Source organism: Symsagittifera roscoffensis, chromosome 4, assembly GCF_963678635.1.
Source record: "Symsagittifera roscoffensis chromosome 4, txSymRosc1.1, whole genome shotgun sequence".
Classification (NCBI taxonomy): Eukaryota; Metazoa; Xenacoelomorpha; order Acoela; family Convolutidae; genus Symsagittifera; species Symsagittifera roscoffensis.
This window is the reverse complement of record NC_087065.1, coordinates 76,910,739-76,930,848: the sequence shown is the minus strand read 5'-3', so window position 1 is coordinate 76,930,848 and position 20,110 is coordinate 76,910,739. Positions and strand designations below refer to the sequence as shown.

Sequence of the window (20,110 nt, the reverse complement as noted above, 5' to 3'; positions counted from 1 at the left end):
TTGATAATTTTTCATGTGATTTATTTTTGAACAGTGTGGGTTTGGTTACTGCATTTGAAAGAGAGCAAAAATTTTGATAGGATGATGAACAATTTTTGGATTGCAAAAATATTGGCTGTTTTACGCTATTACCTGTTGGAGGACGTGTATGGTGTATAATCAAAGAGTAAATAGTTGGAGCAATTCTTTCATGCTAAATCAATGCGAGAAAGGGTGGATTAAGTGGCGTTTAGATGTTCACTTTCTTGTTTTTTCAAATATCACTTCTGGTTTATATGTATTTTAGCTTTTTATGTTGTTGCTTCTTAAGATTTCAGGAAATTTCGCTTTTTATGGAAATATTGAGCTATTTTGGGATAGCACGAGCTCGAGAAACGATATCTAATTTGTGCTAAATGCTGCTTGATATTCTGAAGTCTAAATTGAACTTTAACTTTCAGATTCATTTGGCATCTTGGCAATATCATTTGCTGCAATATAAACACCGAATACCTCACACAGAAGTAACTGCAGTTCAGCTGTGCCTTCACTTACTTTCCTTCAGTCGTTATTTGAGTCACGAATACTGTTTGTGTGGTTGCGATAACCATAAGAAGAAGAAGTGTTCTGCTATCTTGACCATAGAATCGGATCATTAGGCAACCCTCCCACAGCCAACATTAGAGTGTTTGCATTCTAGCACATCTGCATCAATTCGTAACTCGCAGCACACAATCAAACAGTCTAGAAATGGCCGATCAGCTGACAGAAGAACAAATAGCCGAATTCAAGGAAGCTTTCTCCCTCTTCGATAAAGTAAGTAACTTTGTTTTTGATGTCTTTTTCTTTTGCTTCATCCTGATTTTACAACGTTTTTTCCTGATTTCACTAAGGGTTGTCTTTTAATTTCTTACCTGTAATTATTTGGCTTACAAAGACTTCAAAACTAAGTTGTTGGTGTTATGGTTTTTTGCTGTTTATCAAAAAGAAGCGGACTAGCCTTAATCAGGTTTGGCAGCCATTAAAAGATGCTCTGGGATACGCGGAAATAAAATTATAGTTTACATATTTTTTAGTATCACGAGGAGTGTAAGCGCTATTTTTTTATTCATGGCTTTTCGTTCTCTGACTTTGTTCACTGGATTTCAGAACCAAGTTAAACTTATTTGGAATTCATTGATAGCGCTGCAATATATGATTGGGAAAAATTGACTTCATATCATTGTGATTTAGGACGGAGATGGAACCATCACAACGAAGGAGTTGGGAACCGTGATGAGATCCCTCGGCCAGAACCCGACAGAGGCCGAACTTCAGGACATGATCAACGAGGTGGACGCGGACGGAAACGGAACAATAGACTTCCCCGAGTTCCTCACCATGATGGCCAGGAAGATGAAAGACACCGACTCCGAAGAGGAAATCCGAGAGGCATTCCGAGTGTTCGACAAGGACGGCAACGGATTCATCTCGGCCGCCGAACTGCGACACGTTATGACTAACCTAGGTGAGAAGCTGACGGACGAAGAGGTGGACGAGATGATCCGGGAAGCGGACATTGACGGAGACGGACAGATCAACTACGAGGAGTTCGTGTCTATGATGACGTCAAAGTAAACGAGACGACTGATGACTGCAACTGACGACACTCTTACGTCATTATCGATTGCACAATCATAATGACGTGACTGGGGCTTTGAATTGCGTCATACGAATCCAGAAAAACTACTAGAAAAAATTGTTGAAATCTACCCAATCATGTCACGAATCATGTTTGCATTTATTTAATACTAAGAAACCTAATTAAGGACACTAGTTAACAGCTACATTTTGATGCTTTTTTGTAATTACAGTTGATCGATGTTTATTTCGCCACTTGGTTTTAGTAAAAGTCAAGGTCAAATGCTTCATGCATGAGTGTTGCCCTGACTTTTCCCTAATGCCGAACGAAACGAAGATGCACAATTCAAAACACCAATAGGCGCATTTCATATTTTTACGCTTTCATTTCTGGGACGTTTCGGATCAAAAGAAGTTTGAAGTGCCAATTATTCAATGGCCCTAGCCTTTGCAGTGTTTATTTTTATCATCTTTCGATGCAAAATTTTGAATTGAAATTGTCCAATAGTTCAACAAGCTAAATGGTACAAACGAAAACATAAGCTATCTTTCATTGTTAGATTAGTTTTTTTTATCATTGGCTTGTTTTTTGAGTGCAGTTCAACTAAGTTGTTTTGTATTGCCATTTGATTGTGATAACGAGGATGGAGCTTCTGTATTTCATTTAACATTCCATTCCATTCAACATATTTGACTGTGATCGCACTAACTGAATACTGAAGTTATGTTTGCTGCTGTTTACCTGCCAAAAAACTAACAAATTGATCTCGCTAGCAAACCCACAGAATCGAGTTTGCTCTAGAAAAAGCAAAGGAGTCAAAAAATAAGGAAGCGATTTTTTTATTTCTTGCTCTAACGTAGCAAGTGCTATTTATTTTTAATTTATTAAGTAATTAAACTAAATATTTATTGCAAATTTAGGCATTGAAATAGCGTCCTCTCTTCGATTTATCTATTTAATTTCTGAAGTATAACTACTTGATATAACGGCCCTAGATAACTCTTTCTTCGTCGTGTACAAATTCAATGGCTTGTTCAGATGGAAGTTCTCGTTTCATTGACCGTGCAATATCTTTATGAACTTAATTTATTCGGAAAACCTTGTTTTGTTACTCAGCAGATCCATCAAACGAAAAGTGCAGCATTTGTTTTATAGAACCATAGTGAGAAATACATGCTTCTGACCTGCTCTTAATTGTCAATGACCGAAGTCGCGTTTCTCTTTTTTTTCCAGGAAGTCTTGAAATACGTTCACTCTGATCTTTCTACTTGGGCACTTGAAGTTTTAATGGGTTTCGGGGCTCACTCGAAATTATTTTCTTGCTGAGATTATATTACGCTCTGCAACCACGATTAAAATCTAATAAATGTTTTTGACCAAGTTTGCAAGATCGACGAAACTCAATTTGTGAAGTCTCCCGAAACACAAAATAGTTAATGCAGCATAAAATCGGCGCCGTTTTATTTTTTTTTGGAAAAGTAGGTTTTGAATGATTTCTTCCACGGGGGAATGGAAATATTACAGCTTGTACTGAAAACACTTTTCACTGTCCTTTGACCTATGTAAAATTGAGCGATTTTATGAGAAATAATTTTCATTTTTTGTCAGATGACACTAGTTTTGAGTCGCCTGAAAACTGGATACAATGAAAGTTCGTCAAATAAAAAAACTGGGAGCATTGTAATAGAACAGAAAATAAATAGCATGCTTCCAAATCGTTTAGTTTTCGAGATGTGGGTTTTTTCAAATGTTTTTAGAATTTTCTATAATCAAGCAAGCTTGCGAGCGTTGTGGTATACGGTTATTTAGTGGGAGAGACACGCGTATCTCAATTTCCGTCATGGCTGGAGGAGTCCCAGTGTCATCCGCATCCTCAAGGTGGGACTGACTCTGGAAAAATGGATGACACCCCCATTCCCCGCGGTTGTTCCTGCATTGAGAAAGACCTGGAGTTAGAAAAATAGACAGTCCCTAAACACTAGGCCACAAGATTGTTCCTTGAGGGACACCTTCTTTCATTCGTCACTATTCGTTTCCGAGTTCAACATAAGTTGGCCTACCTTGTAATTTGATGTTATCCATCTTTTTGTGCTGTTTGAAACACGAATTTTCAAGATTGTGCAGCTGCACAACTTTGTCTACGGTGTCAAAAACTGCACTACGATTTCAGGCAACTGAGTGTCGTGTGCGAAGGACGAGGAGGATTTGGTCCGGTTCTTATGTCAGTGGCTATCCCGTGTAAGGTAGTGTTTGTTGATACGTTTGTTAGAAATCCGTGCTGGTGAGCTGCTCGAGGAACGTGGTTGAAGTCATCCGGTAAGATTCTTTTAATAAGTTTCGCTACCGCGAATAAGAGGGCATGGGTGGGTAGATTCTTTGCTTTATCTTTGCTTTTACCCGATTTCAGTTAAGGGAAGAGTCGACCAACTTTCCAGTTTTGGGAATGATTGAGGTGTTGAGAGTGAGTGATATTAGCTCACTAAGGAATTGGATACCTTTCTCTCCGAGATATTGAAGATGAATAGGGGCGATGTTATCGGGCCCTAAACCTTTGCTTTTCTTGCTCAGTTTAATTTGTTTGTAACGACGTGTAGGATATTTATAGTGGACTCATGGCGTATTTCTTCTGCGGAGCGTGCTGCATTTCTCTTGTTGGGAGGGGCGGGTGAGGACGGTAATGCCGATTAACGAGATTGCCTTTCTTTCTCGAATGAAAAATTAGATTAGTGTTAAATTTACGGGGTTGGTTTCGAGTTGTCAGCTGATTTGCCAGCTAAAGAGTTGACCGTTTTCCATAGTTTGGGGCGATCTCCTCTGTGCGCGAGGGTATTCACGAAATCAATCCATGTATCGCGTTTGTGTTTATTCGTATTGGAATCGGTTCCTTTGTTCAACTGGGAATTTTAAGGTCATCAGGATTGTTTGATTAAAGTTGGTCTGTAGGCTTGAAATGCTCTCCAGCTTGTTTTGGAAAGTGTAGTCTGAATTCTTTGCGGTTAGGTGTAATGTACCATTTGGCTGCCTTCATGAAAATTTGCGGAATGTAGCTTCATCTTTAGGCTGTGTATGGGTGATCTGCATTTGCCCAAAGATAACTCAGTAGATTCAAGAAGTCCTTTACTATCTGCTTTCCTCAAGTTAATGAAAGCTCTTTTCGCTGGTCCAACTAGGTCGATATCACGAATTAGTGTTAGCACTCTTGTTTGTTAATCAGAGCCGAGGCAAGATTTTGTTGCCCAGCTAAATTTTTTTGCCATTAAGTTTTAGGTGAGGTAAACTTTCACAGTTGGAGGTTTCTCTAGTAGAGACAATCTCATTTCAGATCCTCTTTAAAGATTGTGGTCTGAGTCATCTATTCCTTTGGCAAACGTAATCCTCTTGTATACTCCTCAAGTTCAGAAAACGAGAGAGGGTTGTGAACATTAAAATCACCGCTGAATACAAGAGAATTCTCAAAATCGAGTAGTTGATTTATGGATACGGTGTAACCAGATTCGCAGCTTGATTGTGGTGGGATGTATACATTAATCAGATTTATGATTGTCTGTCGATTTTACTTTTATTTTGCAGTTTTCTATATGTCAGTCTTGTGGGTTCGTGAACATTTTAAGGTCTTCATGCTTAACGCTGTTTTTGATTCGGAAAGCCAAATCTCCACCTTAACATTTTTCCGGTTACGATTCTTAGTTATCATTGAATAGCCAGGAGGCATTCCCTTGATTTCACGTGCTTGATTTTTTGGTTTGCTTGGTTCGGGTTAGTAATTTTGATACTGACGGTAAGAGCAGTTCGGACAGTAGTAAATGCGGACTATTCTGCAGTGTTACGTAGTAAGTTGAAAGAGAGTTGTACAATTCTGCCGAAAGGGCACTAGACGCTTTTGTGAGCTCTTGCTTCTTATATCACACATAGGGCTGATGTATAGCGGTCCTGGATTTGGTTCTATGCTGGCTTTGGTAAGAAGGAAAAGCTCTTCTCTATTTTCTAACCCCCTCGTAAAATTACAATTAAATTTTTCAAAATTAAATCACACGGTTTTTTTTGTATCTACGAAATTTTCACACTGGCACGTTTTAATACAGCTAATAGCATGAAAAATCGAAAAGACTTTAATTTTATGAATTTCAGAAAACTCCAAAGGTGGGGACTGGAAAAGAGCCGGAAGATGTTATTGATTGATCAAATTGGAGAACGTAGTTGGTCGATTACTTCGTTCAAGCATAAAAACACGAATTGGGCAACGGTTTTCATTTTGCAGAAGGTTTGAATTTTGGTCATCATAGAGCAACCTCAAAACTCTAAGGTTTTTGTAGGCTTCATGGCTTTCACCTCGATTTGTTTCTGGTGAATTGCCGATGTCTTTTTCTAAAGTTTCCAATATAATAGGAATTTTTCTCTGGTGCTAAAATTTTTGATTTCGTAAAGATTGTATCTACTAAACTACTCTCATTCTATAATCCACGTGCCTTTTAGTTCTGAATTTTTCGTGAGTTCCAAGTGATGCGAGCACACATTCGTTAATAATTCCAAGAATTAGTTTTTTCTCCACAGGGTGACCGAAATTGCTGGACATTTCCATCTGTGCTTTCGTCAACGAACAGACAAATTTTGAGCATGTCTGCATTTTCATTGGCCGTTCATTTCAAATGATGTTTTTATGTTGGTTGTAAATTACCAACTCAGTTTTTCAGATCATCAGAATTTTTCTACTTGTGTTGTAACTCTAGTGGCGAGGCTTTGATTCGCCCGTGTGTTCAATTTTTGAAACTTCAATTTTCATTTGAAAATTCAAATACCACCTTCTCGAAGAGTTTTTTATCCCAACATAAAGATCGTTTTTGGTTCTTTCGAAAACCTACTGAGCAGCTAGATCTCTGGGTTTAGTTCGAACATGGAATAAAATAAGGTCGCTAAAATGGCGCGAATAACATTAAAGCGAAAAAATCCATGTCGATTACAGCACATTTGATCGGACAAAATTGAAAATTTCTACGTCTTTTTCCTATTAAATGGAAAAGAAAATTTTTCAAGCCATTTTCTCAAAAATTCATGTTTTTGAGAATATGGCCTTGCAAAAATGTTCGTTTTTTAAGTATAATAATTAGATATTATTAGTTCCGTGAGATCAAATGTGGTGTAATTGAATTGGACTTTTTCGCGTTTATTGTTATTCTCGCCGTTTTAAGGACTTATTTTTATTCAGATGTTCTAAGTAATCCCATTCAAGTTTTTAATCAATCTAAAATCAATTTTGAAACATCTTTCCATTGATGGATGTTTTCGGTGTCGAGAAAAACTGGTTTGTAATTTTTGATTTTTCGCTATAGTTTTTAGCGAGTGAAGCGACCTAGAATGTGTAATAATTAGAAAAGCTTTTATGAAAGCTGTGGAAAAGTTTTAATCCAGAAAAACAAGTTTTCGTAGCTTCTTCTAGTAGTTCCTTGGCAATAAAATGTTTTGTTATTAAAGATTATTTTTGTATTTTTTTTGAAGGCAACAGTCGTTTATGAATAATTTACTAGCGTTCTAAGTCTTCGTTTTTTCTTTCCTCGTACCTCGCGCAAAAATGACATAAATTTCAAGGAAAAAGGAATAAATTGAAATTTTTTTTGGTTAAGTGTTTTTTTCTTCGATATTTCAGCTTGCATTCAGTGTTTATTTCCTTATTAACGAAATAAGCAACCCAATAGTGGGATGCTGTCAAGGTTTCCCCCAGGGGTTGCGATTTTGGTCTCCAATTATGAATTTTGTTCACGAGTTAAGATGATTTTTTTTTATTATATCAAGTTTTCAGAAAACTTAAATTAAAAAAGTTACTAAGTTTGAAGTTCCCAACCCTGTAGTTGTGTAATTGTAAGGGAACTCTCAAGAGTTGCAAATGTTGTGTCCAAATGCGACTGCTCAAATGCTTTAAGTTTTCGAGATGTGACGTGTTTTTGTCTTTTATACACATTTCAAAGAACTTGAATTTAAAAAATTTTTCGAATTTTCTATTTCTAAAGTGAGGTACTGTCGTGTTAAACTCAAAGATTGCGAATTTTTCCTCTTCGAGATATGATTTTTTGAAATGATTTCTTAAATTTTTTTCTGAAACCTTGGGTAATTCAATGTTCTCAATTATTTTTGTTTCTGAAAACTAAAAAAAAGTCATACAAACTTTCTGTTCATATTCAAAAATAATTGAATTTCTTAACCCTGTCAAAAATAGTTGAATTTCTTAACCCTGTACCAACCATTAACAAAATCGCCAGCTCCGTGTAAGCATCATAAACGCTTGTTAAGATGAACTTGAACAATTTTTTTAGAAGCTAACGATTCTGACCCTTTAAACGATGCCAATCACTCAAGTGGGTTCATAAAATCTTTTTTTATAAATGTCCACACCAACAGAGTACAGAAAACCATAGACAAACCCCCCCCCCGCCCAAAATTCTCCCCAGAAGACCGACAGAAATTTAAAAACATAACAGACCCTCCCAGGCTCGACTAAGCGCACCCTCGTCCAAATAAGATCAGGAAACAGTCCCTGCCTAAATATTTATTTGAATAGGAGAGATCCAAATTTTCCGAAAAACTGTTCCTACTGCGCTGCTGCTCACACAGCACTACATATGTTTAACTGTACCCAAAAGAGGACCAACACGACCCCAATAGACTTGTGGCTTTGGCCGACTGAGGTCGCAACGTTCCTTGAAATCGGCAGAGCCTGCCGGACGCGCCCCAAACAACAGGCCAATAACAACAACAATTATATAGGCCGTTTTTAGTCAGGAAACAGTTCTCAAAGTTGTTCACGCTCTATTTTATTGCAGTTTGATTTTTGGTTTGTTCAATTCAAAATCATTAGCTAATGGAAGGAAAATTACTTTCTCCGATTATGAAATAGCAAATGGCCCGAATAAACGTTAATGAATTCTAGTTTCGAAAGAGATAATTTTGATATTTACAGCGTTATGAAATACACCGATTGATCAGTTTTCTCAATTTGGGTCTAAGTTATAGAAAAAAAGTGTCTGTAAAAAACGTTATGAAATTTAAAGAGCTTTAACGTCATATATTTCCCCCCAAAATTCGAAAGTGGAAAATTGTTATTAATTTTCTCGTCTTTTTTTCAGAATGGGTTTGGACAAGTGGAGCTGTAGTGGTTGTGTGGCTCTAGGAGTGGCTGCAAGACTGGCTCTTTTCCAGCTGAAAAGTTTGCTGTCCTATCTGATGACCAGAGTTGAGCTCCAGACACCTGCCTCCTCGTGGGAATCGATGGAGGAGGGAACCTTCCTCTACCAGAGGGGGATCTCACCATACCAGGGATCCCTATTTCACAACCAACCGCTTCTGCTGAAGTTTTTCGTGCAACTGCAGACTATAAGTAGTGTCGTAAATATAGACTTACCCTTCGTGTTTATTCTAATATGCGATGTTCTGACAGGGTACTCGTTGTTCAAATGTTGCGAGAGTTTTCTCGAATCGCGAATGGAGGAGGAAAAACAGCTGGCCAACACAGAGTATGACAAAGACGCTTACAAATGCTTCTCGGCGAACAGGCGAACCCCGGAAGCCAGTGCGAAAATTGTTACCTTGGCCTATCTTTTGAACCCCTTTACAATCATTTCATGTGCTTGCAAAACGACTTTGCCAATTGAGCATATGCTTTACGCTAGACTTATTCTTTTCTGCTTGCGAAAGAATCTGTATGGAGCCAGTGTGATTCTAAGTCTGGCAACTTATCTCTTTATGTGGCCTCTTTTGCTGTGGGTTCCTGTTTCCTACTTGTTTTCGGAGACACCCAGGTCCAACGATGGTCAACTAAAAAAGCAGTGTTCTGTGACGTCATTGATCAATGGATCGGTTGTTTTTTGCATTTTGGCAGCCATGACTGCATTTCTAATGGTGGCTTCTTACTACAGTTGTAACGAGTCTACTGACTTTTTCTTCTCGACCTGGGGCTTCCAATTCATCATTCCAGATCTGCAACCTAATGTGGGACTGCATTGGTACTTCTACATGGAAATGTTTGACCAATACCGAACCTTCTTCACCCTCATGATCAACTCAATCACCCTTCTCATTTGCATTCCTCTTTGCTGGAAGTTTGCTGATAATCGAATCGCTCCTGTTTACAGTGCAATGTACTTTATAGCAATATATAAGTCCTATCCTACTTTTGGAGATGTCTCTCTTTGTCTCGCTTTGGTTCCTATGATAGCCCAGAACTTCTCCCTCATGCGTAATTTGCTCTTCACCTTCTTGCTGTTCCTCGCTTGTCTGGCTAGTATGCCAGCTATGTATCACGTGTGGGTGGTGACCTTTAACCCCAATTTTTTCTACGCCATTTCGCTCATTTACGGCACTGTGCAGATGCTGATTTGGTCTGATGTCATTTTTTCGATGAACAGACGTGAATTCCTCTACAGAAATGGACTCAAGTATCCATTAGACGAAGATGGAAATTTGAAGAAATTCACTCTTATGTGAAAACCAAACAATTGTCAAACTGATGAAAAAAATTTGATGGCCACAAAAAGTGATAAACATCTGATAGGTTTCTTTAGTCAAAAGAATTTGCCAAAACAAAACAGTAAAAAAAATTGACAGTTTTAATTAGATGATTCAGAATAAATTAAATTTTGGAATTAACTATCCGCCCTTGCAAAAAGGGGGAGAGATTCGTTACTAGATCCAAAATGCGCATTTGATTACCCGTTGAATTATTTCATTATAGGGATGGCCGAAGTACCAAAGGGGGAAGAAATTGTTAAAGAAATACAAAATTTGTTTGTTAGTCATGAAAATTTTATTGAATTAGAAATAGTTCCTTGGCAACCCTGTCTTAAACTATGGAACGTTCGTAGACTTTCAAAGAAGCCAAATAAGATGAAACTATGATTTAAATGACTGTTGCTTACTTTGTTACATATTGATTTCTGTTGAACAGACATAAGCTTATTTGATTTCCAACTAAATTGCATTCATCTAAGAAGCTCAATTAAAAAAATCATGGAATTTTTTTTTCAACCCTGAAAAAGAATGAGTCAGATAACAAAAAATCAGAAGATCATATTTGCCGAAAAAATCTCAAAAGAACAGCTTTGTGCGCTTTTCGAGATTCAAAGTCAACCTTTGAGTTATTTCTTACCACTAACAAGGAGTGACAGTTGCCTTTAAAAATTAAAGCTTACTATCAAAAGTTTTTTTTACGCTTGCGATTAGCAAGCGTTATCAAACCGGAACTTCGACTTTTTTTCGGGTGAACACCTTGTTAAACAGAATCACTTTAATCACTTGGTACCTTGGTTCATAATGAATTCAAATTTCTAAGTGTCTTCGCCACTTTTAGTCTGGAGGTAACTCATACGCCTGGTCCGGAAAAGGGTCTGAGTCTGAGCAGGACCTTTTTTTTAAACGGGAAGTTTTTTGTTTCAGAAAAAAATAATCGGGTTATCATTTGTCTGCCTATGTTTTGTCGTCTTAGTTGTTACATCTTGGAATCGTTTTTTTATGCGCGCCTTTTTCTTTAATGTTGCTTTTAGTGTTTGTTATACTGATTTACTCGTACAATTTACTTGCCTTGACTTCGTATTTTCTTCTTCGTTTTTTTTGTTTAGCTAAAAAAAATTCATCGGCCCATTTTTTTTATCGACTTTATGACCTAATTTCGGGTTGTTTCAAGGCAAGCAAAAATTTAACACTCCGCTTAGCACCTCTGAATTTGGTTGTTCATTTATCAATCGGTTTGTTGAAATTTCTTTTTTTTTCATTACGGTATCAATTGAAAATTTAATTGAAATAGAAAATTTTATTGAAATAGAAATACTTCCTTGGCAACCCTGTCTTAAACTATGGGACGTTCGTTGACTTTCAAAGTAGCCAAATAAAATGAAACTATGATTTAATTGACTGTTGCTTACTTTGTTACATATTGATATCTGTTGAACAGACATAAGCTTATTTGATTTCCATTTAAATTGCATTTATCTAAGAAGCTCAATTAAAAAATCATGGAATTTTTTTTCAACCCTGAAAAAGAATGAGTCAGCTAACAAAAAATCAGAAGATCATATTTGCCGAAAAAATTTCAAATGAACAGCTTTGTGCGCTTCACGAGATTCAAAGTCAACTTTTGAGTTATTTCTTACCACTAACAAGGAGTGACAGTTGCCTTGCAACTCGCACAGAATGGTCCGATCAAAATAATTCAAAAATTAAAGCTTACTCACAAAAGTTTTTTTTACGCTTGCGATTAGCAAGCGTTATCAAACCGGAACTCAGACTTTTTTTCGGGTGAACAACTTGTTAAACAGAATCACTTTAATCACTTGGTACCTCGGTTCATAATGAATTCAATTTTCTAAGCGTCTCCACCACACTTAGTCTGGAGGTAACTCATACGCCTGGTACGGAAAAGGGTCTGAGTCTGAGCGGGATCTTTTTTTTTTCAAACGGGAAATTTTCGGTTTCAGAAAAAAATAATCGTGTTATCATTTGTCTGCTTATGTTTTGTCGTCTTAGTTGTTACATCTTGGAATCATTTTTTTTGATGCGCGCCTTTTTCTTTAATGTTGCTTTTAGTGTTTGTTGTACTAATTTACTCGTTCAATTTGTAATTTTACCTGCCTTGACTTCGTATTTTCTTCTTCGTTTTTTTTGTTTAGCTAAAAAAGTTCATCGGCCCAAATTTTTTTTGACTTAATGACCTTTTTTTTGTTACGGCATCAATTGAAAAGCCGCTTACTCCCTTGTGTACTCCCCTATAGTATATTTTCATTCAACCCCTATGTCTTCTGCCTTCGAAAATGTCTGTGGGGGAATATTTGACCCATATATTTAATTTTTTGTTTTCTTAAAAATGACCCCTCTCAAATCTGGGTTTTTGGTTTCATTGAAAACAATGATTTTAAAAAACTCCCTGCATAAACCGCTACAGTACAATTTTTTATCAACATACATTTATGGCCCTCGATATAGTCAAATTTTTGTTTTTGGATCGTTTTGTGGATCTTTTGACTTTTCTCGAAAACTAGCCTCTTAAATCTGATATTGTGGGTTCAATGGAGATAATTGGTAGTGGTAAGCTCGAATATTTTAGCGGCCACGTACAAAGTTTTCTAAAAAAAGTTATTGCCCTCGGAAAAGTCAAATTTTTTGGTCGTTTTTAAACTACTAATGCCATATCAGAGATTTTATGTTCATTCATAAATTCATGATTTGTGGGAAGCTCATTTGCTTGAGCAAATACGCCCAAATTTTTCTGACACCAAAATTTATGGCCCTCGGACAAGTCTAAGGTTTTAGGTTCAATCGAAGTTACAGGTTCCGTGAATCCCTTCTGCATAATCGGCTACGACCAATTTTTCTACGCAAAAAGCTATGATTCTCGGAAATGTCAAATTTTTGAATTGTTGATATTTTTTGGACTTTCTCGCTAAGTATCCTACCGAATCTGATATCATAGGTTTAATGAAAGCAAGTTTGTTGAAAGCCTATATTTATAATTGGCTATGCCCAGTTTGTTTAATAAAAGTTATGGCCTTCAAAGAAGTCACGCGAAACTTTTTGACTTCACGCAAAAACTACCGTGCCCATTCTCAGAATGTGTTCAATGGAGAAACTCGGTTTTACGAATCTTCTCTGCTTAAGCGGCCACAACCTGCTTTTTGCAGAAACAATATATGAATTTAGGAAAGTATTTTTCGAACTTATGACCGTTTTTTTTTTAGAAATTTTGTAAATTTTCTTAAATTTTACTCAATCAAATCTGAGATGAAAACTTCAACTTGAATGCCGTAGGAGATGAAAGTTTATAGTTTTTCCAGTCTTATTTTTCAGGTCACTGAAAGTGGGGAGGAACTTTGTCTTTGTTTTTTTTACTTAAAACGTTTTTTTTTTCTACGCAAAATCAAGTACCGCTACTAATTATCGGATGAGGTCGAGTTTTTTTTTATCATATTTAAGCCCTCTAAGGCGTGATTTGAACGGTATAAAAATTTTTTGAAAAGGTTGTCACAGTGTAGAGAAAAACCGAATGTTTGTGGCATATAATAGTCCAATTCATTAGCCAAGTCGGGAAGTTTAGTTTTAGGCCAGTAAAATCAATTTTGAAGTTTCTTTTACCGCCTTCTTTAGATTTTTTTCTTCACATTCAAATTGTTTTGATTTTTTTTTTATTTTCCTGTCGATTTTTTGAGGAAACCTGTTGTTGAATCTACCTAATTTTGTATTAATATCGAATAATTTCTAGATCTCATCCCAACGAAACCAGAAAAACAACGACGGTGTGATAAAAAGATCTGAACGAAAAACCAGAAATTACGCAAATTTGAAAGGCATAGTAAAATAAGCTGATTTGACAACAGTTTTTTGAAAGAAAAATGACTGGAAAAACAAAAATAAAAAAAATTCATTTTATTTGCAGAAATTTTTTTGAATTTTTGAGCTTGTTGATTCCCAAAATGGCATCAAAATGACTCCAAAAATAGTTTTACTAAGTTCTTGCAGCTTAAATTAAGCATAAATAAGCTATTGTAAGCCTGCTCACTCGCTTTAATTGCTCGACATAAGACGAAAAATCAAAAATTGTTAAACGGTTTTTCTCGACTCTAGAAATTTTTTTTGGAAACTTTAAATTAGTTTAAATCACCACTGAAAGGGCTTTAATATAGTATATCACTCAACCCTTCCAATTATTTTTTGTGGGAGCTGATTTTGAGTGGAAAACAAAAATAAATAAATAAACTGAAACACACCCGAATACCAAGTTCCTCCCCATTTTCAATGGCCGGAACTACAACACAAGTTTAAAAAAAATCAGGTTTGTCCTCGGAACTTAGTGCTACTTGCACAGCAACCGGCTAACCTTGTTTATTTTTGATTTCTTGCATTTTAAAGACCCAGTTTGCAATTTCTTCCATCTGTTTGGAAAGTACAGCTTCGCCTCTGTGTTGAAGTTAGAACTACTGTTAAATAACCACCTGTTTCATTTTCTTCAAATAAAAACGAATGACGCAAAACAAGTCGGATTATTTTCCTTGCAAAATGTATAATAGAAAATTTATGACTTTATAAAATTAAAAGAAGAGACTGCTACTTGAGAAGTTGATGAAAGTTTTGTTAATCCCTCTAATAGGTAAAACCGCCTCAATGCTGAGATTTTATGCAGTAAGAACTAACTACTCATTTTGCTCATCGGAGACAAAAATTATTTTGTATTGTTGTGAAGCAAGTTTTCATTCTTGAATATTGCAGTAATGGTTGTTAGTTCAGCAAAATATTATTTGATAAGTTTCAATTCGTTTTTCTCCTTTTTTTACGATACCTTCGAGTCAACAATGTGAAGAGATAAGTCGTCGAATTTTTAACAAAAAAAAACATTTTTTTTGGTCTTAAATTAATTTGTTTTTGATTGTGGTTTAAGGTTTGAATTATTTGCTGTGAAACTTCTGTTGGCTAGTTGTTGGGCCCGTTTTTAATCAAAGCTTTATTGGAAATCCTCACATGTACTTCTCTCTTAATGTTTCCGTGGAAGCAACTTTTCGCGTGCAGACTTTGAAAATCAAAAATTTTGCCGCATTTAGGTACTAAAAGTCACTATGTTTTTAGTATTTTAAATATTTCAATGGATTTTTTTTTCTTCAAATTTTAATGGTTTTATTTATCTAAGCATCTTTTAAAGCAAAATAGTAGTATAATTTCTGAATATTTTTTTTATGTTCAAAACTTCACTTAATTTTAGTACTTTTTTGTAAATCAATGGAGCTTATAACGCAAGATAGGTGATATTAATTCTCTTCATGAGATAAAAACTCAACACAAACCGACTTCCACCCCCTTTAGAATATTGACATATCCAAATGAGGGGGAAGGGGTCTGAATGGACCGCGCCGGAATTTCATACCATAAAGTGTATGCTCAAAGATTAAGAAAAATATGTCATTTTTGAGATCTCCAAATCAAAACTGTTCTTTCATTGCAAAACAAATTTTCGTCTGGATTAAAATACTTTTTTTGGCAATTTTAAGGTTCAAGAAAATTTTAAGCTCTGTTTTAACATAATATTTATGAGAAGAATTGATTCAAAGTTGCGGGAGCACCCTGATAATTTTGAACCCTCCGCAATGAAAAACGTTTTTTTTTTCTTCAAAAAATGTCTCCCCTCCCCATGTAATTTTCGATCCCCCCCGCGCGAATTCCGTACTGCGTTATGGCGCTCGGACAAGTCTAAGGTTTTAGGTTCAATCGAAGTTACAGGTTCCGTGAATCCCTTCTGCATAATCGGCTACGACCAATTTTTCTACGCAAAAAGCTATGATTCTCGGAAATGTCAAATTTTTGAATTGTTGATATTTTTTGGACTTTCTCGCTAAGTATCCTACCGAATCTGATATCATAGGTTTAATGGAAGCAAGTTTGTTGAAAGTCTATAATTATAATTGGCTATGCCCAGTTTGTTTAATAAAAGTTATGGCCTTCAAAGAAGTCACGCGAAACTTTTTGACTTCACGCGAAAACTACCGTGCCCATTCTCAGAATGTGTTCAATGGAGAAACTCGGTTTTACGAATCTTCTCTGCTTAAGCGGCCACAACCTGCTTTTTGCAGAAACAATTTATGAATTTAGGAAAGTATTTTTAGAACTTATGACCGTTTTTTTTTTAAGAAATTTTGTAAATTTTCTTAAATTTTACTCAATCAAATCTGAGATGAAAACTTCAACTTGAATGCCGTAGGAGATGAAAGTTTATAGTTTTTCCAGTCTTATTTTTCTGGTCACTGAAAGTGGGGAGGAACTTTGTCTTTGTTTTTTTACTTAAAACGTTTTTTTTTCTACGCAAAATCAAGTACCGCTACTAATTATCGGATGAGGTCGAGTTTTTTTTTATCATATTTAAGCCCTATAAGGCGTGATTTGAACGGTATAAGAATTTTTTGAAAAGGTTGTCACAGTGTAGAGAAAAACCGAATGTTTGTGGCATATAATAGTCCAATTCATTAGCCAAGTCGGGAAGTTTAGTTTTAGGCCAGTAAAATCAATTTTGAAGTTTCTTTTACCGCCTTCTTTAGATTTTTTTTTTCACATTCAAATTGTTTTGATTTTTTTTTATTTTCCTGTCGATTTTTTGAGGAAACTTGTTGTTGAATCTACCTAATTTTGTATTAATATCGAATAATTTCTAGATCTCATCCCAACGAAACCAAAAAAACAACGACGGTAGCAAAAAAAACAACGGTTCCAGTCATTTTTTTTCTTCAAATTAGTGTGGTTTTTCTGCGTGGTTTGATTAAAAAATCTGAACGAAAAACCAGAAATTATGCAAATTTGAAAGGCACTTTAAAATAAGCTAATTTGACAACAGTTTTTTGAAAGAAAAATGACTAGAAAAACAAAAATAAAAAAAATTCATTTTATTTGCAGAAATTTTTTTGAATTTTTGAGCTTGTTGATTCCCAAAATGGCATCAAAATGACTCCAAAAATAGTTTTACTAAGTTCTTGCAGCTTAAATTAAGCATAAATAAGCTATTGTAAGCCTGCTCACTCGCTTTAATTGCTCGACATAAGACGAAAAATCAAAAATTGTTAAACGGTTTTTCTCGACTCTAGAAATTTTTTTTGGAAACTTTAAATTAGTTTAAATCACCACTGAAAGGGCTTTAATATAGTATATCACTCAACCCTTCCAATTATTTTTTGTGGGAGCTGATTTTGAGTGGAAAACAAAAATAAATAAATAAACTGAAACACACCCGAATACCAAGTTCCTCCCCATTTTCAATGGCCGGAACTACAACACAAGTTTAAAAAAATCAGGTTTGTCCTCGGAACTTAGTGCTACTTGCACAGCAACCGGCTAACCTTGTTTATTTTTGATTTCTTGCATTTTAAAGACCCAGTTTGCAATTTCTTCCATCTGTTTGGAAAGTACAGCTTCGCCTCTGTGTTGAAGTTAGAACTACTGTTAAATAACCACCTGTTTCATTTTCTTCAAATAAAAACGAATGACGCAAAACAAGTCGGATTATTTTCCTTGCAAAATGTATAATAGAAAATTTATGACTTTATAAAATTAAAAGAAGAGACTGCTACTTGAGAAGTTGATGAAAGTTTTGTTAATCCCTCTAATAGGTAAAACCGCCTCAATGCTGAGATTTTATGCAGTAAGAACTAACTACTCATTTTGCTCATCGGAGACAAAAATTATTTTGTATTGTTGTGAAGCAAGTTTTCATTCTTGAATATTGCAGTAATGGTTGTTAGTTCAGCAAAATATTATTTGATAAGTTTCAATTCGTTTTTCTCCTTTTTTTACGATACCTTCGAGTCAACAATGTGAAGAGATAAGTCGTCGAATTTTTAACAAAAAAAAACATTTTTTTTGGTCTTAAATTAATTTGTTTTTGATTGTGGTTTAAGGTTTGAATTATTTGCTGTGAAACTTCTGTTGGCTAGTTGTTGGGCCCGTTTTTAATCAAAGCTTTATTGGAAATCCTCACATGTACTTCTCTCTTAATGTTTCCGTGGAAGCAACTTTTCGCGTGCAGACTTTGAAAATCAAAAATTTTGCCGCATTTAGGTACTAAAAGTCACTATGTTTTTAGTATTTTAAATATTTCAATGGATTTTTTTTTCTTCAAATTTTAATGGTTTTATTTATCTAAGCATCTTTTAAAGCAAAATAGTAGTATAATTTCTGAATATTTTTTTTATGTTCAAAACTTCACTTAATTTTAGTACTTTTTTGTAAATCAATGGAGCTTATAACGCAAGATAGGTGATAATAATTCTCTTCATGAGATAAAAGTTACTTTGACGAAGGAAGATTACTCTTGCACTATTTATTTGTCGGGACCAGCCCCCCCCCCCCCCAAACACAAACCGACTTCCACCCCCCCCCCCCTAGAATATTGACATATCCAAATGAAGGGGGGGGGGTCTGAATGGACCTCGCCGGAATTTTTATACCATAAAGTGTATGCTCAAAGATTAAGAAAAATATGTCATTTTTGAGATCTCCAAATCAAAACTGTTCTTTCATTGCAAAACAAATTGTCGTCTGGATTGAAATACCTTTTTTTTGGCAACTTTAAGGTTCAAGAAAATTTTAAGCTCTGTTTTAACATAATATTTATGAGAAGAATTGATTCAAAGTTGCGGGAGCACCCTGATAATTTTGAACCCTCCGCAATGAAAAACGTTTTTATTTCAAAAAGTGTCCCCCCTCATGTAATTTTCGACCCCCCCCCCCCCGCGAATTGCGTACTGCAGAGTACTGATGATCTGGCTTTATGCTTCCAAAAAGGTTCTCCAGATAACATATTATCAAAAAAGTCCTCCATAGTGATTACTAATGCAAGAGGCATATTTTCGATCTTATCCTACTGATACATTCAACCCTTTTTTTGATCATTTTCTCTTTTACGCATGCATGAAGCCTTTATTCAGTTCTGATTCCGGGATTTTTGAAGAGATTCTCGCGGGCTGATATTTCTTTTGCTTCTTATTTCGATAGTATATGAAGTAGCTAGTGATAATCAGCTAGCTTTAATGATATTTAAGTTCGGATGTGACTCAAAAGTTGAGCTCTTCTCTAGTTTACGCTTTACTTCATTCGTTGCCCACATGTAAGCAGGATACCGATTTGTCAGAATACATAGAAAGACACATAACAGAAGATTAGAATGGCAGAAAGTGAAAAGTGATTATTAGCCAATCAGAATAGAGTATGGGATGGGATTATGTAATATAACGTGGAGATTTAATATAAACGTGACAGAAAATGGAATAGAAAAAATGATTCTCACTTTTGGACATTTTTTTGGTTGAAAATGTATGCCATTAGATTATTCTGTCATGTTATGGGAACTAAAGGATAAGGATACACCTGGAAACCAGCCAGTAAATGTATCTTTTCTTTCCTCTGGAATTCATTTCAGCCTGTGATTGTGGATACAATTTATTCTTTGAAGGTACTTGAACACAAGTTGAAGTGACGGTCGACTAGAAATCGGATCCAAAAGCATATTAAAACTAGCCGATATTCAAGCGAACCGAAAAAAAAATATTGTGTTAACTAATTCAACATGTTGAGGGTCCAATTTTACCGATTTTCGGGATCTAACTTTTAGCTTAACTCCTAGAATTCCTCTACATTTCTTGCGGAAGTCTAGTTGATGATGGTCCAAAAATTATCGATTTCTGTCATCTGTCTGTCATTTCGGTGGGCTGTCTGTTTTACCTTCGAAAATAACTTAACTAACTGTTAATAAAAATTAATTTCTGGCATGCAAACCAGCTGAAATTTGACCGATCTGCCATAAAAACCAGCTGAAAATTTTGCCCAGATCTGTTGCAATATCAGATTGAGCCAGCATTCATATAACAGATAGAATTTGGATGTATTTGATGTAACGAATGCAGTTTTTATAACGAACATGCTCGTTTTCGGATCTGTTGAGTTTCGGTCGTCTTGTTAGCACACCACTAAGTTCCAACTCCAAAATCAGTTAACCAGAATTAATTT

At 35.6% G+C, this 20,110-nt stretch overlaps 3 protein-coding genes across 3 annotated transcripts in view; 2 read left to right on the top strand and 1 right to left on the bottom strand.

The window, feature by feature from the left end:
* The window catches only part of LOC134843974 (unconventional myosin-XVIIIa-like), a 319,060-nt gene that overhangs the window by 190,569 nt on the left and 108,381 nt on the right, over positions 1-20,110 (bottom strand). The window lies entirely within an intron of this gene.
* Positions 402-2,703, top strand: LOC134844135 (calmodulin). Its single transcript, XM_063860653.1, has 2 exons — positions 402-795; positions 1,213-2,703. The coding sequence occupies exons 1-2, from the start codon at positions 730-732 to the stop codon at positions 1,594-1,596; spliced, it is 450 nt and encodes a 149-aa protein (XP_063716723.1). The 5' UTR covers positions 402-729; the 3' UTR covers positions 1,597-2,703.
* Positions 8,717-10,589, top strand: LOC134844077 (phosphatidylinositol glycan anchor biosynthesis class U protein-like). Its single transcript, XM_063860549.1, has one exon. The coding sequence runs from the start codon at positions 8,717-8,719 to the stop codon at positions 10,070-10,072; it is 1,356 nt and encodes a 451-aa protein (XP_063716619.1). The 3' UTR covers positions 10,073-10,589.

Excerpts from the sequence above, each read along its gene's own strand:
- LOC134844077 (XM_063860549.1), top strand. The coding sequence starts at position 8,717 with ATGGGTTTGGACAAGTGGAGCTGTAGTGGTTGTGTGGCTCTAGGAGTG.
- LOC134844135 (XM_063860653.1), top strand. The coding sequence starts at position 730 with ATGGCCGATCAGCTGACAGAAGAACAAATAGCCGAATTCAAGGAAGCT. Across the intron at positions 796-1,212 it reads CTTTCTCCCTCTTCGATAAA|GACGGAGATGGAACCATCAC; the intron begins GTAAGTAACTTT and ends ATTGTGATTTAG.